Source organism: Sus scrofa, chromosome 17 (assembly GCF_054392235.1).
Source record: "Sus scrofa isolate SSC_HxYL_T2T_F1_AM1 chromosome 17, Sscrofa_HxYL_maternal_Yorkshire_Landrace_v2.0, whole genome shotgun sequence".
NCBI lineage: Eukaryota > Metazoa > Chordata > Mammalia > Artiodactyla > Suidae > Sus > Sus scrofa.
In genome coordinates, this window is record NC_139399.1 from 20,131,707 (window position 1) to 20,157,216 (window position 25,510).

A 25,510-nucleotide genomic window follows, 5' to 3' on the forward strand; every position below is an offset into this window, starting at 1 on the left:
ATTTAACTTAACTGTTTGAATGGTTTCCATGCTTTCCTATCACAATGAGAGTTTTTGAACTCATGTCCTGGAGCAAATCTAGAAGAGTTTTTATAGTTCAGGGAGAAGAACCGCCAGGTCATAGGGTGGATGATGCCAAATTATTTTCCTGAGTGTTTAGATGGGGAAGAGCAAACAGGTGGGATGGGAGCCCAGGGAGTTTTAATGTGTATGTTATATTCTGTTTCACATGGGGGTGGGGGTTTGAAGGGTGTTTGTTTTTTTATTATTAGTTGAATATCTTGCATAAACATTGCTTTTAAGTTTTATGTATTTTTGTACGTTTTGCATGTATGCAAAATGTATTTTATGTACTTTCATGTATTTTATATATTATTTTACATGTATCAATGATTACTTATTAAAAATGCCTCCTACAGTAGACAGTTGTCCATAGTTCTGTAAAATCCCTCAGGAGCCCTCCAGGATCTTCTGAGTACATGGAGGAGGATGAATAGTGTATTTTAAAGTATGTGCTGTCTTACCCAGCTGTGTTTTCAATATATTAGGACAGGAGGCGTGAAAGTTGCTATCACCCTCTCACTTTTTTACCTCATGCCTGCAGTTCCTGCCAGGCTCTGGGGCTGTCTGCAACCTCCCCTAAGAGACGGGTTGATTTTGCATTGTCAACCTGGGTCAGGTTCTCAGTCTCACTGTAACACAGCTCTCACCAGCCCCTCATTGTTGCTCTTCTTTGTAGGGAGGCTTTTTCCTTCTGCCGCAGATCTTTAGTCATCTTAGGGGTAGTTTTCTCACACCGTAGCTCTGATCCCTTGTGAATGCTATTTGTCTTAGAGTCTGTCTTTTCATTTATTGGTTCCTCGTACACAAAAATATGTATTGGACTGTTTTTAACATCTAAGAGTTAGTAGCATTTTTATGGGGGATGCTATAAATTTCCAACACATACTTGGCCAGCGCTAAGGATCCCTTGAATGAGCACGGCTAACTTGGAAACTATTTCACTTATCAGAATATATTTATTATCTAAGTAAGAAATGAAAGCTTCCATCGAGAGAAATAACCTCACTTTTTAGCTAGATTGAGTTCTGTGGAGTGTTTTCTCCAGAGACTTGGAGGCACACTGTAGTGGTGGAAAGGGATGAGGAAACGTGGCTGGTGGGGAGTGGGGGCGGGGTAGGAGTGGTGGATAGATGTTTAAGGCACAGGAAACAGGAATGTTTTATTGATGATTATTTACTGTTTGGTGGCTCAGGCTCAAATAGGCACCAGGTTCCTCCTCCTCTTCTTTTTTTTAATGGCCACACCCAAAGCATATAGAAGTTCCTGGGACAGGGACTGAATCTGAGCTGCAGCTGGGAGCCACCATGCAGATGAAGCACTGCCAGATCCTTAACCCACTTCACCATAGCAAGAACTCCAGTTCCAGGCTGTTCGTAATCTGTGTTACTGAAGTGAAGCTCTGGCTTGAGCTATTTTATTGTTTGCTTCATGAAACTTGGGTAGGAGTATTTTCAGATCTCAAACTCACAAGTCTTTCAGTCTTTCAGCACATCAGGATCCAGTTTTACTACCCAGTTAGCACTCATATGCTACTTTTTTAAATCAGATGCTGTGCAAAGTGCTTCATCTGTGTTTCCTCTCTGCCGTCTCCCATAATGTCATCATTTGTTATATCCAGGGTTCTTGGCTATTAAAAAAAAATGGAAACCGACCTCAGTAACTGAAGGGCAAAAGGAATTTATTGGAAGGTCATCAGGCAGCTCACAAGTTGGAGGGGGAGGCTACCTGAGAATCCTGATAGGAAGATAGGTTCCCACCCAGGAAGGCTGACAGCAGAGAAGATGCCAGGTGGCTACCATGGGAAGCTGTGGTCAGGACCCTGCAGCTGCCGCCACTCCTGAAAGGGCTGCTTTATCCCTGACGCTGTGTCTTTGTCACTCTCTTGGGAGTATCAATTGGCTGACCTTAGGTCACATGGCCTTTGCTGCTAACTTCAGCGACAGGGACTATTTGCCCCCCACCTCTGGCACCCAGTGAGGGTTCCCCCAAAGGGAGAAGTTGCTCTTGGTGAATAGCCTGAAATCAACGAATGCCCATTGAATCATGTCTCTCTCATTGTTCACTGAGATTTAGAAAAGTTAAGTAACTTAACCACAGTCATATATTCAGTCAGTGATAAAGCCAATATGGGAGCACAAGTCTGCTTGGCTGATAAGCATTGCACTTTGCTGCCACCTTAAGTACTGTTAACCTTGGAGGAGCCACAGTTACAGTCTTGGCCACACTGGAATTTGGATGAGGCAGAGAGTATTAGGTAGAAATCTACTGGTTTTGTTTGTTTGAAGGTTGCACATTTCCAGCTGATCTGGCTGCGTAGAAACCCTCCACATGTTGTTAAGGGCTCATCTGCTGGGGGTGAGGGGGTAGCACTAATATAACCAAGAGTTTGGGAAAAATATGTTTGAAACAGCCCTGTGTTCTCCCAGCTTCAAGAAGTCTGACTCAGTTTGAGAAGTCGATCACCTGGTATCCTGTGATCCATGTGGCCCAGCCTTTACCTGTCACAGAGTGGACTGGACTCCTCAGTTTGCTGCAAGATTTTTCTCAGACCTTGAGAGGTGTACTCGAGGGCCAGCGGGTGCCAGTCCAAACTGCTACCTAGATCTTCTGCCCCTGGAAATGACCTTCTGAAGCCCTAGAGCACAGCATGGGTATGACAGAATTTAAATGGCCCCTAGTTTTCTGTGTTCCCTTTTGCTCTTTGGTTAGAAACCTGGGGAGACCATGCTGATTGAGAAGATAATATTCACATAGTATGAGCACATAGGTTTACTGGTTTACCACCCTTTTGAGAATGAATGGTAGCGATAAATTTGGAAATGTAAAATGTCTCCAAATTAACCATTTCCTTTGGTGACGGATAAACCCACTACTGCCACTTTTAGGCTACAGTTGCTCAGACCAGTGCTCCTTCCTGCGCATCCTTCAGCCCTTGTCTCAGCATCTTTTCCCGCCTCCTTCAGGAAGCCTTCCTTGACTTCTGATGCCCTGGTTGGACCCTGTGGAGGCAGAGTGCCTCCTGCTCTCCTTCTAACTAACCGTGCCTCCTGGTGGCTCATCCCTGTTTTACATTTGCTTGTGTGATAATTTGTTTATTTTCTAACTACTCTTTAGTTGAAGACTATCTCAATGGAATCTCAGTGAGAGAAGGACTCTGTCTGGTTTTGTTTAAGATTTTGTTCGTAGGACCTGACATAGCAAATGAAGGAAATCACAGTGGTGAACAGAATTAAGTGGGAGTTTTGTCTTGTAATCTAGAGCTTACAGTTACTCCTATGTAACACCAAGTGGTGACCATTTTTGGTGAAATTAAATATGACTTGAAATTAGTAAGGATTGATTAGAAACTGCTAAGTGACCCAAACTACCAAGTGAACTAATCAAAGAAATGGAAAATAAAAAATTTGTGGTTTTAGAGGGACTTTCTGATAAATGAAAAGTGAGGCAGCAAAAAGTGGTGCTCTGTACAGATGATCTTTTTTGGAAAAAAAATGCAAGTAGAGTCATGTACCGTGATTGGCATTGTTTCTTGCCCAGAGAATGATTCGTCTTTGGTGTGAAGCTCTGCAAGGGCAGAGATGTCAGCTGTTTTAGGACACTGTGCCTGGCATGCCACAGGCACTTAGGATATTTGCTGAATTGACACTAAATGTTATAAAGAGATATTATGGGCGGGTTTATTGGATTACCTTCTGGAACAGAATATTTTCTCAGCACTTACCATCCCATCTGTAATTACTGCCTTCCTCACTGACTTTGGCTCACAGGCCAGCCCCTCTGAGTTGGTGGGAGACGGAGGATGGAGGCAGGTGGGAGACACAGGGGACTCACCCACCACGCTTGTCTTGGTGGCCTCAGATGAGTCCACCTCTGCACCCATCTCCAGGGTCCCAGAGCTCACACAGAGGCCATCCACACGCCCTGGCAGCACTTCACTCACCTCCTTGATGCTGTACCCTTGGGCGGCTCCTGGCATGGGAGAGGCAGGTGAACCCTTGTTCCCCAGATGGGGCTGCGTGAGGGGCCTCTGATCGCTGGGTCCAGCTCCAGGGTCAGCCCATGGACATGACCTCTCGATGACCTTCTCCAATCTCTAGAAGAACAGCTCTGGGGGCTCTGAAATGGTACCATTTTTGTATTTTCATTTGTATTACTTTGGGGTAGAAGGAAGAAGACCTTCTTCTGGCACAGAAAAGAGAGCAGTGTTTCAGTCACAAGTGTTGGGTTTCTGCCCCTCAGGAAAGCCTGTAGCTTCAAGAGGAAGTTCTGTGCTTCTTTTCCATGTGAGAGTTTGAAAAGGTCTGAACTGAATGAGGCAGTGTCAGGTACGCAGAGTGCCGTCTTATGAATGCACTGATGCAGCTTTCTTTCTGTTTTCCGGGACTCCTAGCAAGTCGAATAAATGACCCTTTTGTAAATGTCTTACCTGACTGGATTTGGTTTATAGGGGATAAATAATGTTTTCTTAAAGTTGGGAACTATTTCATGCTTTCAGGGTGGTTCTCCCACACCTCTACCAGCAAGAATGTTATTTAATTTCAAATGTAAGAAGGTTCTATTTAAAGATTCCACCCTCCCCCCATCCTGTTGCTTTGATATGTTTGAAGAACAGATGGAACCAAAAGCATGTGATAGTTCAAGCCAGGCTGAGGGCTGCCGGAGGGAGGGTAAATGGCCTTGTGTGTTGAACAAGTCATAGGCACTTTGACCTTAGCTGCCAATTACCCAAGACAGTGATTGTTCATTAAAATTGGGCTTCATTTACATTCTAGACAGTGAATGAAGGAAATCCTTAGCTCGTCAAAACTTTTAACTTTTTTTTGCCCAGTCAAGATGGGTCAAGATAAGTATTACCAGACCTTTATGAAAAGGGTTAGTGAACAAAGGGAAGGGGCTGTGACACTTGCTCATCAGCTGGGATAGAAGGACAAAGGGACCAGAGAGCAGGTTTAGTGTCTGTTCTGGGAGAAGCTGTCTGAGTTCTCTTTTGGGAAGTGGTCTGTGAGGTGTGTCCACCCCAGTAAGGTGGTAGGCTGGTGACACACGGCAGAGGGTTCCAGTGCAAACTCGACACAGGTGAGAGACGGGAGCCCTGGTGTGGCTGACCCACCTGGGGGTCAAGGTCTAATCCGTCGGGTGAGCGCTAGAAAGCTGTCCCCTCTGCTGTGGTTCCCAGTCGATCCTCAGACCATAAAGGTATCAGCTGGGAAAGCCTGGAAGAAGATGGGAAAAGTAAAGCCGGGAGTAAGACTTTCTCTTATTTACCTGTTTTTAGTATTTAAAACCATTGGTTGATCTCATGTGTTCTCAGTGACTGTGATAGAGTAGATATTGTTCGCTAGAAGGTTAACTCATCTTGCGTTTGTGTTGCTGTGTGGAAAGAAAGAGTACGCAGAGAATGGAAGGACTCCAACCAACCTCACTCCTGCCACATCAGGGCCGGGAAGCCTCCACGCATGTTTCTGAACCCTGAGACTCGTGCCTGAGTTATTGGTGGAGTTGATTTTTCAACCTTCCTCTCTGAGTGGTTGGCCTCCGTTCCCATCTAGAGTCAGTCACTTTGTGTTGGAGTTCCCATTTCAAGGTAACCATTTTCAGTCTAAAAAGATGTGTGCTTCAAGAAGCAAATAGCACAGGAGAAAAACAACTTCTGCTGGAAATTTGGAAACCTTGGGCACAAGTCCCAGGTCTGTCACTTAGTTACCAGGCCCCATTTCTAGGTCTCAGTAACCTTCATCTGTAATGAGAAGAGAATAAAGGTGATTATTTCTGAGGTTCCTTCCAGCTTTCCCAAAGAGAGTAGATGCAAGTGAATAGACTAGAGAAAAAGATTTTATTAGCACCTTCATGACAGTAGCACGGCCTCTTCAAGATGCTGGACCATGTGGCACCCATTGTCAGAAGCCCTCCGTAAGCATATGTCTAACTCCCGGATCCATGTTCAGTCACTGTGCTGTTTGACACAAGCTGGAGTGACCTCAAGAGCCTAGGGGCTGGGACAGCTTTTTCCATCCACCACTCCGTTCTGAAAATAAACTGAAGTGGGCCTCCTCTGACACCTCAAGCCTCTCTTCCCGCCTCCAGCCCATCTATGTATTGTGTTGCCTGTACCTCTGGACAGCTGACATTTAGAATCCCTTACTAGTTGGGCTTCTCTCCAGAGAGCCTAACTCAGTCTGCAGCCTTTTCTGCTCTCAGTTCCACAGGGTTTTTATAAAAAAGAGGAAGCATCTGCCTAGAATCTGTTGGCATCCCCCCATCTCACCAGAGGTCTGCAAGTCTTCATTTCATTGATATCCGGAAGGTACTCACCTTTATAATCACAGCGATAGACTGTCCTGTCATTCCTACCCCTACCCTAGCTGTCTGTGAGCTGCTGCAAGTTCGGGGCTTTATAGTGTCAATGTTTATGTGTCCCAGCCCCAGTGCCTAGTAGGTACATGCGAACAATATATTAAATAGAGTTAAATTTTGGGGGACTTTGCCTGTTGAAAGGGTCAGAAAGTTTTTCTGTTGACCATTAACTGGGACTTATGTACAAAGTAGTGTCCGCAGTCAGAGCAAGTGTCAGAAGATAAAGTGTGAATTCCTAGCCTTCCAGTTGATCTGCATGATTAAATTGCTCTTACAATCTCCATTTGATATAGAAGTCACCTTTATTTTCTGCTAAAGCTTTTAGAAAAAGTTGTTTTGTACTTTAAACAGCTGCTGCTTTCCAGGAGGCATACTTCCCTGCACAGGCTGGCTGATGTCTGAACACAGTCAAGCCTCCTCAAAGCAGATGGGGCAGGATGGGGTCATCATTTCACATGGAATCTGGTTGTGAACCCCGTATGTACCAAACAGCACAACTGTGCCTGATATAAATGTAAGAGGAGAATTGGACTTGTTCGGAAAACAATTGGAAAACCGTATTGTTTGAATGTTAGGATGTGCCATATTACAGGCATATTCACTGCATCCTTATTTATGGAACAAGGATTGTATATAAACTAAATGTCTAATAATAAGACCCTGATACATTTCTCTTTTTTTTGTTTTGTTTTGTTTTGTCTTTTTGCCTTTTCTAGGGCTGCTCCCACGGCATATGGAGGTTCCCAGGCTAGGGGTCAAATCAGTGCTGTAACCGCCGGCCTACGCCAGAGCTACAGCAACATGGGATCCAAGCCCTGTCTGTGACCTACACCACAGCTCACGGCAATGCCAGATCCTTAACCCACTGAGCAAGGCCAGGGATCGAACCTGCCACCTCATGGTTCCTAGTCGGATTCGTTAACCACTGTGCCACGACGGGAATTCCAACCCTGAGACATTTCTACACCAGAATACTATGTAGCTGCTAATCAGAATTGGGGTAGTTTTATGAGTGCTGATATGTAGAATGATCTTCATGCCAAGGATAAACAAGAAACAAAGAATATACATCATGCTTCTATTCATAGCACATAAGAAGAAAGAGGATACATACACACAGTGTACATGGAGGGATTGTCTCTGGAAGGATGCAGAGGAAACTGGCAACATTGCTTTTTTCTGGGCAGAGGGCCTGGGAAACTAGTGTGGGAAGGAAACTTAAATTTCACTGCATGTAATTTTTTTTTCTGAATGAATTTTATTTCATTTATAATTATACAATGATCATCCCAACCCAATTTTGCATTTCCATCCCAAACCCCCAGACCACCCCCCAAGCCCCCCCACCGCCACCCCAACCTGTCTCCTTTGGAAACCATAAGTTTTCAAAGTTTGTGAGTCATTATCTGCTCTGCTAAGAAGTTATCGTATCCTTTTTTTAGATTGCTCATATAAGCGATAGCATATGACGTTGGTGTCTCATTGTCCAATTATTGCATGATAATTTCTAAGTCCATCTATGTTGCTCTAAATGCCATTATTTCATTCATTTTTTATGACTGAGTAATATTCCATTGTGTGTACTACATCTTCTTTATCCACTCCTCTGTCAACGTACATTTAGGTTGCTTCCATGTCTTGGCTATTGTATATAATGCAACAATGAATGTTGGAGTACATGTATCTTTTCGAATCATGGTTTTCTCTTGATAGATGCCCAGGAGTGGGATTCCTATATCAAATGATAATTCTATTTTTATTTTTTGAGGACTCTCCATACTGTTTTCCTTAGTGGTTCCACCAATTTACATTCTCACCAACAGTGTAATAATGGCTCCCTTTTTTCCACATCCTCTCCAGCATTTATTGTTTGTAGACTTTTTGATGATGGCCATTTTTGGCTGGTGTAAGGTGGTACCTTATAGTTGTTTTGATTTACATTTCTCTTATAGTTTGTTATGTTGAATGTCTTTTCATGTTTGTTTGTTTGTTTTTTTGCCGTCTGTATGTCTTCTTTGGAGAATTGTCTCTTTAGATCTTCTGCCCATTTTTTTTTGGGGGGGGGATGGGCTTGCTTGTTTTTTTGACATTGAGCTGCAGAAGATGTTTATAAATTTTGGATATTAATCCCTTGTCAGTTGCTTCATTTGCAAATATTTTCTCTCAATCTGCTTTTTGTTTTGTTTAGGGTTTCTTTTGCTATGCAGAAACTTTTACATTTAATCAGGTTCCATTCGTTTATTTTTGTTTTTACTGTCATTACTCTAGGAGGTGGACCTGAGAAGATATTGCTGTGGTTTATGTCAGAGAATTTTTGACCTATGTTTTCCTCTAAGAGTTTTATAGTATCTGGTCATATATGTAGTTATATGTAGGTCTTTAATCCATTTTGAGTTTATTTTTGTGTATGGTGTTAGGAAGTATTCTAATTTCATTCTTACATGTGGCTGTCCAGTTCTCCCAGCACCACTTATTGAAGGGGCTGTCTTTTCTCCATTGTATATTCTTGCCTCCTTTGTCATAGATTAGTTGACTTCAGGCATGTGGGTTTAATTCTGGGCTCTCTGTCCTCTTCCACTGACCTGTATTTCTGTCTTTGTGCCAGTACCATACTGTTTTGATGACTATAGCTTTGTAGTATAGACTGGAGTCAGGGAGCCTGATTCCTCCAGCTCCATTTTTCTTTCTCAGGATGGCTTTGGCTATTCTGGGTCTTTTGTGCTTCCAAACAAACTTTAAAATATTTTGTTCTAGTTCTGTGAAAAATGTCCTTGGTAATTTGATAGGGATTGAATCTGTAGATTGCTTTGGGTAATATAGTCATTTTGATAGTATTGGTTCTTCCAACCCAAGGGCATGGTATTTTTTGCCATCTGTTTGTGTCATCTTTGATTTCTTTCATCAGCATCATATAGTTTTCAGAGTACAGGTATTTTGTCTCTTTAGTAGGTTTATTCCTAGGTATTTTTTCTTTTTGATGTGATGGTTAATGGGATTGTTTCCCTAATTTCTCTTTCTGATCTTTCATTATTAGCATATAGAAATGCAATTGATTTCTCTGTGTTCATTTTGCATTGATGAGCTCTAACAGTTTTCTGGTAGTGTCTTTAGGATTTTCTGGTTACAGTATCACATCATCTGTGGACAGTGATAGTGTTACTTCTTCCTTTCCAATTTGGATTCCCTTTATTTCTTTTTCTTCTCTGATTGCTGTGGCTAGGACATTTAAAACCATGTTGAATAATAGTGGCAAGAGTGGACATCCTTGTCTTGTTCCTGATCTCAGTGGGAATTCTTTCAGCTTTTCATCATTGAGAATGACATGAGCCATGGGTATGTCTTATGTGGTTTTTCTTATGTTGAGATAGACTCCCTCTATGCCAACTTTCTGAAGGGTTTTTATCAGAAATGGGTTTTGCATTTTGCCAAAGGCATTTTCTGTATCATTGAGAGGATCAAATGGTTTTTAGTCTTCAGTTTTTTAATATGGTGTATCAGATTGATTGATTTGTGGATATTAAAGAATCCTTGTATCCCTGGGATAAATCCCACTTGAGCATGGTGTACAGTCCTTTCAATGTTTGCTAGTATTTTGTTGAGAATTTTTTCCATCTATGTTTATCAGTGAAATTGGCCTGTGATTTTCTTTTTGTGTGTGGTATCCTTGTCTGTATTTGGTATCAGGGTGATGGTGGGCTCATAGAGTGAATTTGGGTGTTCCTTCCTCTGCAATTTTTTGGAATAGTTTCAGAAGGATAGGTGGCAATTCTTCTCTAAATACTTGGTAGCATTAGCCTGTGGAGCCATCTGGTCCTGGACTTTTGTTGTTGGTAGTTTTTTAATCACAGTTTCTTTCCTTCTCTTTTCTTTTTATTTTTTTGTCTTTTGTATTTTTAGGGCCGCACTGGGAGCATATGGAGGTTCCCAGGCTAGAAGTCTAGTCAGAGCAACAGCTGCTGGCCTATACCACAGCCACAGCAATGCCAGATACAAGCTGCGTCTGCGACCTACACCACAGCTCATGGCAATGCCGGATCCTTAACTCAGTGAGTAAGTCCAGGGATTGAACCTGCAACCTCATGGTTCCTAGTCAGATTCATTTCTGCTGTGCCATGACAGGAACTCCATATCACAGTTTCAATTTCAGTGCTTGTGATTGGTCTGTTCATCTTTTCTCTTTCATTTTGGTTTAGTCTTGGAAGATTGTCCTTTTCTAGGAATTTGCCCATTTTTCTAGGTTGTACATTTTATTGGCATATAGTTGCTTGTAGCAGTCTCTTATGACCCTTTGTATTTCTGTGATGTCCGCTGCAACTTCTCCTTTTTCATTTCTGATTTTATTGATTTGAGTCCTCTCTCTTTTTTTCTTGATGAGTCTGGTTAAGGGTTTATCAATTTGATTGACCTTTTCAAAGAACCAGCTTTTCATTTCATTGATCTTTTTTCTGGTTTTCTTCCTTTTCTATTTCATTGCTTTCTGCTCTGATCTCTATGGTTTCTTTCCTTCCACTAAAGTTGGGTCTTGACTGTTCTCTCTCTAGTTGCTTTGGGTGTAAAGTTAGGTTGTTTATTTGAGCTTTTTCTTGTTTCCCAAGGTTGTCTTGTATTGCTTAAAGTTGATCTTGAATCACCTTTACTGTCTCTAGGGAATGCTTACGTATATCTCTAAGTTCTGCTTTTGCTGCATCCAATAGGTTTTAGATTGTTATGTCTTTGTTGCCATTTGCTTCTAGGTATTTTTTAATTTCCTCAGTGATCCATTGGTTGTTTAGAAGCATGTTGTTTAGTCTCCACGTGTTTGTGTTTTTTGCAGTTTTTTCCTTGTTGATTTCCAGTAGCACAGCTTGATATGATCTCAATTTTCTTAAATTTACTGAGTCTGGATTTGTGGCCCAGAATGTGATCAATCCTAGAGAATGTGTATTCTGCAGCTTTTGGGTGGAATATTCTATAAATATCTATTAAGTCCATCTGGTCTAATATGTTATTTAAGGCCTGAGTTTCCTTTTTGATTTTCTGTCTGGATGATCTGCCCATTGCTATAAGTTAGGTATTAATGTCCCCTGCTATTATTGTGTTATTGTCAGTTTCTCCTTTTAAGGTTGTTAGCCATTCCCTTATATTTTGACGTGATCTGATATTGGGTGCATATATATTTCCAATTTTTATTTCGTCTTGTATTGATCCTTTGATCATTATGTAATATCCTTCTTTGTCTCTTATAATGTTCTTTATTTTAAGGTCTGTTTTGTCTGATATGAGTATTGCTACTCAAGCTTTCTTTTGATTCCTTTTTGCATGGAATACTTTCTTCCATCCTCTCATTTTCAATTTGTATGTGTCCCTAGAACTGAAATGGGTCTATTGAAGATAGCATATATATGGCTTTTGCTTTTGTATCCATTCAGCCAGCCTGTGTCTTTTGGTTGGGGCATTAGTCCATTTACATTTAAGACAATTATTGATACGTATGTTTTTATTGCCATTTTATTAACTGTTTTGGATTTGTTTTTGTTGGTCTTTTTTCTTCCCTTCTTCTCTTGTTCTCTTCTCTTATGGTTTGATGACTCTCTTTAGTGTTGTATTTGGGTTGCTTTTTCTTATTTGTGTGTGTATTTGTTGTATATTTTTCATTTGCAGTTACCCTGAAGTTTTAATATAGGAGTCTATAAATATAAAAGATTGTTTTTAGTTGCTAGTCTCTTAATTACAAGTGCATCTCCAGTGTCCTAAATTTGTATCCTCCTCTTCTCACAGTTTCTGATTTTGGTAGCATATTTTTTTGTGGGTGATTTCCTACCTTTACTTATATGTATGCCTTTATTGGTGGTCCTTGTTATTTGTAGTATTTTTGTTCCTAGTTGTGACCTTTTCTTTTCCACCTAGAGATATTCCTTTAGTATTTGTTGTAATGCTGGTTTGGTGCTGCTGAATTCTCTTAGCTTTTGCTTTATCTGTAAAGCTTTTGATTTCTCCTTCAAATCTAAATGAGAGCTTTGCTGCATAGAGTAATTTTGTTTGGAGACTTTTTCTTTTCATCACTTTAAGTATATCACACCACTCCCTTCAGGCCTTCAGAGTGTCTGATGAAAAGTCTGCCAAAAACCTTATCAGGGTCCCCTTGTATGTTATTTGTTTTTGTCCCTAACTGCTTTCAGTACTTTGTTGTCTTTAATTTTGGTAAGTTTGAGTAATATGTGTCTTGAGGTGTTCCTCCTTGTGTTATTTCATATGGTATTGTTGTCCTGGATTTGAGTGAGTGGTTCCTTTCCCATGGTAGGGAAGTTTTCAGCTATTATCTCTTTGAATATTTTTTCTGTCCCTTTCTCTGTCTCTTCTCCTTCTGGCACCCCTGTATCACAGATGTTGGTGCATTTATCATTGTCCCCGAGTTCTCTTAGATTGTCTTCATTTCTTTTCAGTCTGTTTTTTCTGTTCTGCATCGGTGATTTCCTCTAGTTTCTCCTCCACCTCGCTTATTCATTTTTCCACATCCCGTATACTGCTGTTGGTTGCTTCTAGTGGATTTTTAATTTCACTTACTATATTTTGCATCTCTGCTTGCTTAATCCTTAAATCTTCTATTTCTTTCCTCATTGTTTCTTGTAATTTATTAATCTTTGCCTCCAGTTTATTTCCAGAATCATGAATCACTTTTACTATCATCAGTCTACTGTCTTTTACATAGAGGTTGGTAATCTCCAGATCACTTAGCTGTTTTTCTGGAATTTTATCTTGCTCCCTTTATCTGAGTCATAATCTCTGCCTTTTCATTTTGTATAGGTTTTGGTGTGGTCTACTTTTTTACAGATGGTAGAGTTGTAGCCTTTTTTGCTTCTGATGTCTGACCCCTTGTGGTTAAAGTCCATATGGGGACCTGCTATAGGCTTCCTGATGGAAGGGGAGGAACTGGTGCCTGCCCACTTGTTAGGTGGAGCTGATTCTTATCCCTCTGATAGGTATGGCTTTGTCTCTGGGTGAGATTAGGGCAAGTGTTTGCCTGGAGATGGTCTTTAGGTACTCTTCGCTGATGGGTGGGGCTGTGTTCCCACCTGGATTATTGTTTCGCCTGTGGCCTCTCAGCACTGATGGGTGGGGCCAGAATTTTCCAAAATGCTCGTGTCCAGAGGACACAGGTTGATGATTATTCCCAAGAACTTTGCCTCCAATGTCCTGCCTCTACAATAAGCCACAGTCATCTGCTCTTTTTCGGTTGCTTATATTGCATAATGGCAGTTTGTAAGGTCTTGATGTGGTCTACTCTTTGTCTTCTGGAGTAGGATATATTTTTTTGATAGTTTGTAGTCTATTTGGTTGAGGGTTGTTCAGCAGTTGGTTGTAATTTTGTCGCTTTTATGAGAGAAGCTGAGCTCCAGTCCTTCATGTTCTTTTTTTACCTTTAGGAAAGAAATACATTTTGCATCAACTACATTCATTTTCCAGAAAAGAATTATGCTGAATTTTCTTAAGAAAACTATATGAAATACAACAGAGAAGGGAAGCTTTCTGTTTATTTAATGAGTTTATTTGACAAATAGTCATTGAGCCCCTGCTCTCTGCAGATGATGTGGTAGGCTGTGCAATACAGAGGACTTCAGCCAGCAGAGGAGGAGGCAGCAGCTAAGATGGAGAGGGGTTGCTGGGAGGGGCTGCTTTAGGAAGGGTGGCAAGAGGAGGTCCCTTGTAAAAAGTAACACTTGAGCTGAAGCCTGAGTGATAAGAAAACAGGGTCATGATGCAGCAAGAGAGTGCCTGATAGTAGGGACACCACTGGGGAGGCCTCAGCTTGGAGGCCAGAGTGCTGCAGGTCTCATGTACTTCATGCAAGCTTTAGCCTAGGCAGTGAAGTCAGCCCTGACTGGAGAAGACAGCGGGAAGTAGTGGGATTGAGTTGGAGTTGGTGGGAGAGGCCCTGAGTGCCAGAGTCCTACTGCATTCTATCATTGCCTCCCGACCTGACTCTCTTCTGTGAAGGAGCGTCCATGACCCCACCCACCTCACCCCACCCAACAGGTTGTCAAGGAGATGGGATAGGTTACCTCTGTAAAGTGAAAGGTTAAACAGGTGAATGTTCTTTTGGGGAATGACACTACCAGAGTCAGACCAGTTGGGCAGTCTTTGGATAACAATAATGTATTTGGGTAAAGATAATCTCTGCAAAACTTCCCAGAAATCAGATTTTGTGTCAGATTCCATTTCTTTGAATGCTAGTACATTGTTTTCATTCTTTTTATGAACCTTTTTTGGTATGAAAAGGAAGTTAAGTTCATCAGCAGGCCTATTCCAATCCTCGTTGTGGTTCCTGGCAAGAAGGCAAATGTGCTGTGTTGTGTGTGTGAGCCCATGAGGCAGGGTCTCCTGTCGTCCACTAGTACTTTTTGAATTTCTGTCTTGGCTCTGCTATTAGTTCCTTCATGCCTTCAACATTAGTGCTAAATGGAGGTATCAGCCAATAGTATCATCATATGCTTCAGTTAGAACTGTTCATATTCTAAGCAAATGAATTTTTTCTAATCATTATTTTTATGTCTTTGGATCATGCTTTGTAAAATATGAAGTCACTGCAGGTTTTTTGTTTTTTTTAATTTCAAGGATTCAGTAGCTTCAAATTACATAGCAAGAGAAAAAAGTGTACCTTAAAGTAGCCAAAAATGATGTCCTAGACTCTAAGCTCAGCACTTTTTTTTTTTTTTTAATTTTTTTTAAGGGATGCACTTGCAGCATATGAAGGTTCCCAGGCTAGGGGTCAAATCAGAGCTACAGCCGCTAGCCTATACCACAGACACAGCACATAGGATCCGAGCCACGTCTGTGACCTACACCACAGCTCAGGCAACACTAGATCCTTAACCCACTGAGCAAGGCCAGGGATCCAGCCTACATGCTCATGGATACTGGTTGGGTTTGTTAACCGCTGAGCCACGATGAGAACTCCTCAGCACATTCTTAAAGGAGAGACGATCTCCCAAAACCTATTATCTGTTATTTTAGACCATATTCTACCAACGTCATCTGATGTCTTTGTTTTGCATACCTGCTTCAAGGCTAGAACATGGGAAGAGAGGAGGCCAGATGGGTCAGGAGGGAACCTGTGACGTAGGTGCAGCAGAAGCTCACTGCTGGCTGGGGGGGGACGGCCCACACACCTGAAATAGGCTAGAGCACCAGGGCTCTGCCATGAACTGTATCAAATTTGTAATCCCGAGTCATCAGAGGAAAGATCAGCTCTGAGTAGGGGCGTCGGTTGAGGCAGCACTGTCTTCTGGATTGGTATTTTACAAACTATTTTATAACTGTATTCATGTTAACCCTGAGATCTTCTTTATCTGGAGGCTTCTGTGGCTGGCCCTCTTACCCCTGGGATGCCTGCTTTATAGCCCTGAGTATCATACTCAACACTAGCTTCCTGTGTCAGGAACTAAAATGATCTGGTTTTCTGTTAGCCTCCAATTTGTAATTCTTGCCCAGAAGCCTGGGTGCATCCTTATGCCCAGACAGAGCCTTTCTAGTTCTCGCAAAAGCTTTTCTTGCTCCTTATTGATCAGAATTGGCTTTATTTGTCTCACTCTAAGCCGTATTTAAAGCTAGCATGTGCTAAGTGACTGATTTTTTTAACTTTTCAGTAACATAGGAAGGTGCATACGTCTTTATTCTGAATGTCTTTTACATTTAAACAGGCTGACCAAATTCCTGTTTAAATAGTCTGAGGCTGTAAGAAACATTTAATTCTTCACAAAGCAATGCAATTTGAATTGCTGTTCAACAGTGTGTGGCCTGGAATAAGGAGAGGAAAATAGAGGCAGTCGGGATGCCTTTGTGGCTCTCGTCCCTCTTACTAGCCTGGACAGACCAAGCCTCAGATGCTCGGCGTCTTGTTTTTCTTTTTGGAAATTTATCTCTGTTCACACCCACATGGAGCCTAACAGATTACTTGAGAGTTTTATTTGAGTTTTATTTGTGGTCTCTCTGTTTTGTTGTTGACATTAATGAGCTCGCTGCACAGTATCACAAGAAAAATAGTGTTGCTATTTGGAATGTTAATGAATTGCTTGCCTGGCCAATTGCCATTTGTTCGTGTGTGTGTGTGTGTGTGTGTGTGTGTGTGTGTGTGTGTGTGTGTAAAAGAGAGACGAGTAGCAGGGCTGGGATTGCATTTTTTTCCCCTGTTCGCAGGCAGTGACGTGAGCTGTGCCTGGAACAATCAGACTGGCTGCAGGCAGGGTAGCTGAAGATGCTGGGGGAGGCAGGCTGCCGTTGCTCAGGCTAACACAGTCGGCACTCCGAGCTGCTCGGCATAGTCTCCGAGCTCCTCCAGCATCAGAGCCTAGCAGCATCTGGAAAGTGCCTTTTTGTTTCTCCAAACCCCTTCCCCAGTCAACCTTCGACATGATTGGCGTGAACAGTGTTCAGAGTACCAGCAAGGTGCGGGTGCGGACCTCAGGGTCCGTGAAGTACTCCCGGGAGGATTCCATCCGGCGGCAGTCACACCGGTCAAAGTCCATGAAAATTTCCAACTCCTCAGAGTTTTCTGCCAAGGAGGCTAAGGTAAAGAAATCCTGTGTTGACAATTGTATGTCAGGACAACGAAATCTGATACAGCCTTTGCCAGGGTTTGATTTGCGGTGACAAACTAAGTGAGGTGCATGAAATGGCTCTGAGGGGACCAGGTGAAGGGTGCTGTTAAGGTCGTGGGTCAGTTTGGTAAAGAGCCGGTTTGTGGATGGGGTGAAGGCTGCGCAGAATGGACTGATTGTGGGCAGTGTCGGTGGGCACCGTTCATGCTTCGGTCTCTGAAAGGCTGCCGTGACAGATGACTATCGGTGCAGTGTGTTTGGGAACATCAGGTGTAGCGACAGGGCTGTGATTTCATCCTTCAGATAATGGGGTCCCCCTGCCTTCTCTCTCCCCTCCCCTCTCCCCCCGAGAGCAGCCCATGGGCAGCAGCGACCGAGTCCTGTGACAGGACATTCCTGTCTCCCTAGGAGCCTCAGGTGTGTGCGGCTGGAGGGATTTCCTCTTCCATGTTCCTCCCACATGCATGTGCTGAGCTGTGCTGCCATTAACCACTTGTCTCTTTGCGACTGTCTGCAGGGTAACAGAATCTCTGCTGTGTGAGATGGGAAGGCTGATTACGTAGTGAAGTGGGCATTTACTACATGCAGTATATTCTCGAGATCCTTCCCACCACCATCTGTGTGCACAGGGCACTCAGAACACTCCCACTCCACAGGTTTAAAAATGGAACCGTGCAGTCATGGGATCACCGCGCCCTGGGGCTGGAGGTTCGGAGGTTGGTCGTGTGCAGGATGTGTCACTCGGTCTCCTCCGGGCCGTGTGTCCAGACCCTGAGGAGGGACAGCAGGCTCTCTCTTCACCCAGCCCATCTGTGACATGTCATTGAAAGACTTTGGTAATAACAGCTTCGCCTCAAATGGCGGGGATGGGGTGAGCAGAATACCTCAGTGCGACTTTAAGAAACATGTTGGCTTCTTGCCCGCCTCCTTAGACGGTGACACAGTGGGATCTAACCCCATCCGTCATTAGTAGGTTTTCCAGATAGAATGTCTTCAGATGGAGCTCTTTCCTCCTCAGCATGTTTTCGAAAGCTGTAGCTTTAGGGAGAAGCCTGTGCCTTCATGGTCCTGTTATGTGACCTGCATGGGGATGTGTTGGTTTCTGCTGAAACTGTTAGCAGAACTCCTGTGGTGTGATGACTGCTGTTTCCTGCTGAGATAGATCTGGACGGCTTATTATAGTGTTAAATAACGAAGTGTATGTGGGCAGGTCTGTGATTCTCAACATGGCTCTAAAATTGGCTTCTATTAGGAGTGCTAAGAAGCATCTTTAGATTTTGTGTGAATATGGACTCTACCCACAGCATCAGACCATCAGCTATCACTAATCCCGGTGATAATGGAAGCACTGTGATGTAGTCGTTCGCCCAGAACCATGGTTGTGTACTGTGGTGTTGGAATCCAGCACACATGCCAAATGGAAGGACACTCTCCTCTCTTCTGTTTGTCACGCAGTACAGGTCCTTCTGTTTGATTTGCATCTGTGCAAAAGAAAGCTAAGCATTTATTTGGGGGGCGGGCGGTTATTGCAGACATTGCAAGGAGTGAGTGGTATAAAAGCCTTAGAGTAGAACTAGAGTAGATGGTAGGCCATCACATGTTACTTTGGAGATTATTTAGTCAACTTTTAAAGATATTTTTTGAGGCATAAGAAGTTCTGGAGTGTGCTTTCAAGAATGTTCCCAGCATTTCACAGGAGATATTTTTATAGCATTATGTAGTCGTTTAAAATTGAACACCAGAAGTAGCTAATAGAAAATCATTAGAATAGGAAATTAGATAGATTGAACTTTTCGCTAGCCATTTTTTGTTCCTTAAATGAAGCAAACTGAATAACACTATCAGCTTGAACCCTAAATGTACTGAACCGAACTATTTTAGAGACGTGTATAAATACATATCAACACATATTCTTTTGCACAATGTACACATTTTACTCCGGGATTAATAATCAGAATTCTCATTCATTTTATTTTTTAGCGCTTATAAAAATCAAATCAGTGTTTATTCTTGCTAATCATGTAAATAACACTTTTTCATTATCTGACTCTTCATCCAAAATGCAAGATATCTAATGATTAGAAGAAATCCCCCTCCCCCCAAAATAAGGTACAATTAACTAGTGATACGTACGCTCCTGGGATTTACTTCTGTGTCTCTGGAATTCTGGCTCTTTCTAGAACAGATGTGACAATTGTCCCTCATCAAAGGCTTGGAGCTATACCATGTTTTGTATTCCTAAAAGCTTTAGAAGATTATTGTGGAGAATGCATTCATTATTAAGATGTCATAATTAAGTCCAACTTAAACTTCCGCTGTTTATCTGTAAAGGGCCTGGTGTTGACAGAGTGCCTGCGAGGCCCCTGGCCATGAGGGGGCAGTGCTCATCTTCCTGCTGTCCGCCCAGCTGGTTGCTCTGCTTCTGACAGAAGTAATGTTTTGGAATCAATTTCTTAAAGGCAAATATTCCAGAATTTGGTGTGTAGCAGGATAAAAAGATGTTGTTTAAGCCTCTGTTCTGCCACACATTTCCCTTCTGGATCAAGTTATACTTTAAATATAAATTATTTTAGGATTGTTTAATTTTTAACCTAACTCAATTATAGGTTTAAAACATAAGCCTGTAAAAGTTCATCTTGATAATGTCATTTTTTTATTTCTCTGTCTCTTGCCAAGCTAAACTTTACATTATAGATCAGGAACAGTCTCAACCGATGCCATTACACTGTGGTTATGAATGACTAGGATGCAATGGTTGAACTCCCGAGGTGTTTCATGAGGAAGAGTATGAGGCTAAAGATCAAACCAAGAGTTTTCTGGTTGATTATCATCTAGGTTCAGAAGAACTGTTTAAAGCTATTTAATAGTGTGGCAAAGAAATAAGACTCTGCAGCAGTGAATTGCAGAGTAAAACCTCTGGTCCTTTGGGTGGTGCCAACTGAGACATAGGCCACTTGCTCTGTGCAGGGTTGAGGCAGCATCTGGATGCCTGGTGGGCTTTGCTCACGAGGTAGCCATGTGTACCTGCACACATCACTGCTCCTGGACACTCAGCCATAAAGAACAGGGTGATGAAATGCTGTCCTAGTTCTGGACAGTGTAATTTTAGAAACCTCGTGGGGATTGGTGGGCCTTATTCCTCTGTTCCTTTGTATGAGGAACTTTAAGACTGAGCTCAACTCAGGGAAGGTGAGTTTATAAGAATCTTGACTAAACCATAAGCAGATTAAAGGACATGGATGTGCCTAATTCATTGTTTTGTAAAATGCGCCGCAGTGTGTGAAATGCACCTGACTTTCTTCTCTTCTTCTGCAGAGGCCTTGCTCTAGCGTTGTTAGGTAGACATTCATCATTTCTCCCTCTGGCAGTCAAATCCACACACAGAGGAGCCTGGAAAAAATCATCACAAGGCCCCTTTGCCACCTGAAGTTTTTCTTGAGAGGTTTGTGTGTTGTCATTCTTTACCAGATCGTTTTTGTTCTTTATTTTATTTTTTGTCTTTTTTAAGCCCACACCTGTAGCATATGTAAGTTTCCACGCTAGGGGTCAAGTCAGAGCTTCAGCTGCCTGCCTACACCACAGCCACAGCAACGCCAGACCCGAGCCGTGTCAGTGACCTACACCACAGCTCAACAGCAACACCAGATCCTTAACCCACTGATGGAAGCCAGGGATCGAACTCGCATCCTCACTGATACTAGTTGGGTTTGTTACCACTGAACCCCAATGGGAACTCCTTTTTTTGTTCTTTAGACGAGGCTTAGAGCATAGGAAAGAGATTCTAGTTGAATGGATCATTTATGTCTGCCTATTCAAAAAAGTGTATCTCATATAATATGGGGGAAATCCCGTAGTCATAATAGAAAAAATGTCCTGCAAATGTCCTTTTATTTTTTTTATTCTTAAATTGAAGTTGAAAGTCTTTTAATATCATAAATTCATTCTTTAGCTAGATCCTTTCAGGATAGTAGATTTAAACTATTAGGGTCAGAACATCAAGAACATTATCTTGTTACTAGTTAAAACTCTGGCACATGAGAGAATTAGAGAGGAGGTGTCTTTCACAAAGTAAATCTAGAAGTGCAAAGATAAAAACCATTTAACCTCCAGACTCTCTTTTTCTTTTTTCTTTTTAGCACCACACCTGCCGCATCTGGAAGTTCGCAGGCTAGAGGTTGAATCAGAGCTGTAACTGCTGGCCTACGCCACAGCCACAGCAACGCCGGATCTGCAAACTACTCTGAAGCTTGTGACACCACCAGATCCTTAACCCACTGAGCAAGGCCAGGGATCAAACCCGTATCCTCATGAATACTAGTTGGGTTCTTAACCCACTGAGCCACTGCAGGAACTCGCAGACTCTTTTTCTTATGTCAGATCTACTGTTTTCCTACTGGAGTCACTTCTTGTGATTCAATAAGATATGCTTTTTTTCTCAGATGTGATTCTGCCAAACTAACCCACAGTGATGTTTTAACGTGATCTTTTCCCAAAGGTGGTCCTAAGACACCCAGCCCCTTCTGGAAGGTAGTTCTGCAGACTGCATTGTTATCAATAGCTGCTCAACCCTTTTAAGACTGGGGTCAGACTTGCCCCAAAATAGAAGCTTCCACAGCCTTTAGTTCTATTTCAAACTATAAAGTTAGCACTGTGATGCTGGGTTCTGTTGTTGGGTTTGTTATTTTTGATTTTTCTTCCAGCCCCTCACTTCCCCTCCCCTCACCCTAAGTTGTTTCTGAATTCCTCTGATCCTGCCAACACTTTCGTCTAAACAAATGCCATTTTTAAGATGATTATTTAGGCTATTAAGCAAATTGTGCTCACGATGGGGTGACACTTGTTGACCCTTGAGTGGGATTAAAGCAGATCTTCACTATCATACTCTTTACCCATTTTCACCTGATCGAGGTGCTGGTAGTGTTGTACTTGATTTGTGTGCCGATAGATGACCCCTGGTCACGCTGCATCCTGCCCTGCTGCACTCATGCCTTTCTCTGTAAACACATCTTTCCGTGAAGGTGGCTCATGCAGTGTTTGGACATTGTAAAGAAAATGCCAGTCCACGCTATCATTCCTGGCAAGCTAGTATAATACTCTTATCAGAATCAAGGGAAGGAAAAAAGAAAAATCTATGAAATAGCTTTAATATGGGAGTTAAGGGAGAAAACAACACTTGCATTTCTAAGACTGTCTGTTGAAGATCCAGGGAGGTGAGTGGTATGGTGATAACCTGAAGTTAGCTCTCAGGAGCTTTTCCCTGGAAATGCGCTTGGCTACCAGAAGCCCGGCATCTCCCAGGACAGTGCCTTCCTTTATGGAAACCTGTTGTTAGGTTGTGCCCGTTGCCAGGTTTAGATTTCAGGGGTTGCATTCAGCTTAAGGACTGATGGGAAAACTTTGGAGAATGTTTTTTATTTATTCATCCATAGTGATGCAAAAAATATGAGTAGCTGGGCAAGGTAGCTCCTCCTCGGTAATTTATTTTGGAAGTTTCTCTTCTGTCTTTGATTGTTAACTATAGCCTCCAAGCAGATCACTTTTCATTACTTTAAAAAATTCCGCTCTACCAAGTTCTGATGGTCCGACATTTTGGGTCCAGTTTGTGCATAGAGATCATCTTATTTCAGTAGCAATTTTCTAAGCAAATTTCTCAGAATGCTTTATGTCAAAACTTTTAAGAGGTACTGGGTGAAAGAAACCCTCTTCATAGTCTCCTTCGTGGCTGACATGATGCTGGTAGTAGCCTGCAGGTACGTGTCAGATGCAGGTGCCCATGGGAGCTGAAAGCGTATAACTACTTGTAGTCACCATATTCAGATCTGACAAGTCAAGTTTTTGTTTGATTCCAGGAAGCCAAATAAAATTTAAAAATACCTTTTAGGAGTTCCCGTCGTGGCGCAGTGGTTAACGAATCCGACTAGGAACCATGAGGTTGCGGGTTCGGTCCCTGCCCTTGCTCAGTGGGTTAACGATCCGGCATTGCCGTGAGCTGTGGTGTAGGTTGCAGACGCGGCTCGGATCCCTCGTTGCTGTGGCTCTGGCGTAGGCCAGTGGCTACAGCTCTGATTCGACCCCTAGCCTGGGAACCTCCATATGCCACGGGAGCGGCCCAAGAAATAGCAACAACAACAACAAAGACAAAAAAAAAAAAAAAAAAATACCTTTTAGTTATCCCCCTCCAAAAAAGAAGAATGAAAAGCTCAGAGAGGTACCCAAGAATTGATGGTCATTTGATTTCTGATAAAGCGTATATTGCAGATTCAATTCAAGGTGACTGAAGTATTAAATTAAAAAAAAAAAAAAAAAAAAAAGATTGTATAGCTCTCCCAAACACCGTCAGTGTTCTCCTTGTACTCCCATGCAGTTTCTCTACAGCTGAGAACGCCACGGGGCGTGTCAGGCCCACAGCAAGCGGCAGGCCCCCTCCAGACCCTGAACCCCAGCAGCCAAGACAAGGGAATTACTTCCTATTGAGCCTATTGAGCTTTTCTTCCTCTTGAATTTTCTTCTAAGACTTCCCAAAGGGTTGGGGTCTACTTAACTAACTAAACCTAGTAGACAGACAAGGAAAGTTCTTTAAGAGAAGAAGAAGCTCTTTCCTGTCACTTAGACCGATAAAGTGCCAGCTTCACACTGATTTATCACATTCTTTTCCTCAGAACACTTTTTAGAAGCAGGTAAAATAGAAAGCCTCTCCAGAAAGCTTTTATTACGACTGGGCTGTCTTTTTAGGGATTTGGTATGCCTCATCAACCCCCTGCTGTGATCTCCGATATCATGATTACATGATATTTATACGCTGCAAAAGCATAACTCTTAAAATTAAAATCTGAGGCAATAGTATGCCTTATCTCTATGCTTACACAAAGCCCCCTAAATGACCTCCTGGGACACGAGACAGATGCCCTGAAGTTGTCAGCAAAAGATGGAAAGCACATGGGCTTGTTAACTATTTTAGCATCCCAGCGAGCAGAAACCAAGTGCTACAGATCTGGAAGCCACAGAAAGAAGGGGCTGGTTTTCCCTACAGAACATAGGAAAGGCAAAGGAATTAGAGCCACTCTGAGGGCAGTGGGTCGAAACATAAAGATCCCTGTAAATCTTCTACAATTAGTAACTGGACCTGTTAGATGCCTTACCCTACTTTGTAAAGCCAGTGACCTTATTACCCCATCTTCTGCAACTCCTCTCTGGGGAGATGAACCCGGAGACTATGCACTTAGGGAATCAGGCTCAGTTGAGGTCGGAGGTAAGATTCCCACACTGAAGACAGGAGAGTTGAGTGAAAGGTACACACATTTCACATTGGGCAGTCTCTTCCCTCTCTCCTCCCCCATTACCTGAACTTGAACAAGATGAGGTACAGTACCCAGCACACAGGAGAGAGCTCTACTAGCAGAGGTCAGAGGGGAACCCCGGGGTAATGGCAAAGGAAGCCCTAGAACAGCAACCATAGAGAAGAGGGAAACCAACCAGTCTGGACTGGGGCAAGAGGAGGGAGGATTCCAAAGATGCTTTCAGCAGCATCACTGAGAGGTACGTGAAATGTGGGACCATGTGGAGAGAGATTCCCAGAGTGGTGATGAGATAGAGACGGGCTCTTAGAAAGTGAAGTCAACAACCACAAAACAAGGTGATGGTTAACTTCAGGGAGAACAAAAGGTTCCCAAAGAAGCAAATGTAGCCTGGTGCACACACAGTTTAGGAGTGAATCATACCTGCAGTCATAACAAGGTGTAGGCATTGAAAATTCATGTGCCTCTAAATTGTGATTATGATATAATTTTAGTGGGAGAATTGGGGGAGGAGAGTATACCATATAAGTGTGTGTGTGTGTGTGTGTGTGTGTGTGTGTGTGTGTGTAAGAGCACACTAAGAGCTATATTCCAGAGTCCCACAGTTGAAAGTAGTTTGTATTGAAAGTAGAAAAACAAAAATAGTTGAAAGACATTAGCTCTGCGTAACAAAAATCTGTGGTAAATAAATCAAAGGATTGTTATGCAATATAGACCTTTGAGTAATCTTGGTTATAAAAATAATAAGACATGCATTGCTTTGATAAAAGTTTAAAAGTGAACAACAAGAAAAATGGACAGCATATGTAAGGACACATGAGACTATAATAATTTCCACTGACTAGAATGGTTTGTATATCTTAATTTAACTTTGTGTTTAGCAAATACTAAATAACAGGGACTTCTTTTTTAAAAAGCTGCATATTTTCCCAGACCAGTATGTTCTAGCATATATAGGACTAGACCATGTTCTGTGGCTGGTTGCTGTCAAAGTTTTCAGTCTAAGGTGAAAATATTAGTGAAAGAATGGTCCTTTCATGGGAAACAGTGCTTTATTTTGAGCTTGTCCTTGTTACTTAGTTTTATGGAATGATGGTGACAGTAGATAGTGTTTTGTTTTCATTTATTTCCTTATTTGTCAAAATAAATATCTGGCAGTTCTAGGTGGGTTCCCAAACCTCTTTTGAAAATTTTCCTGCCCATGAAATCCAAAAGCCTTGTAGC

The 25,510-nt window shown here is 42.3% G+C and overlaps 1 protein-coding gene across 12 annotated transcripts in view; it reads left to right on the top strand.

Moving 5' to 3' along the window:
* Positions 1–25,510, top strand: part of PSD3 (pleckstrin and Sec7 domain containing 3) — a 626,723-nt gene that overhangs the window by 447,149 nt on the left and 154,064 nt on the right. For 3 of the 12 annotated variants that reach the window (XM_085004345.1, XM_085004348.1, XM_085004347.1), the window contains one exon: positions 16,792–16,962. The exons of the other annotated variants lie outside the window; for them this stretch is intronic. In XM_085004345.1, coding sequence (XP_084860471.1) covers positions 16,792–16,962 — 171 coding nt within the window. The remainder of the gene's footprint in view (positions 1–16,791; positions 16,963–25,510) is intronic. 12 annotated transcript variants of the gene reach the window in all.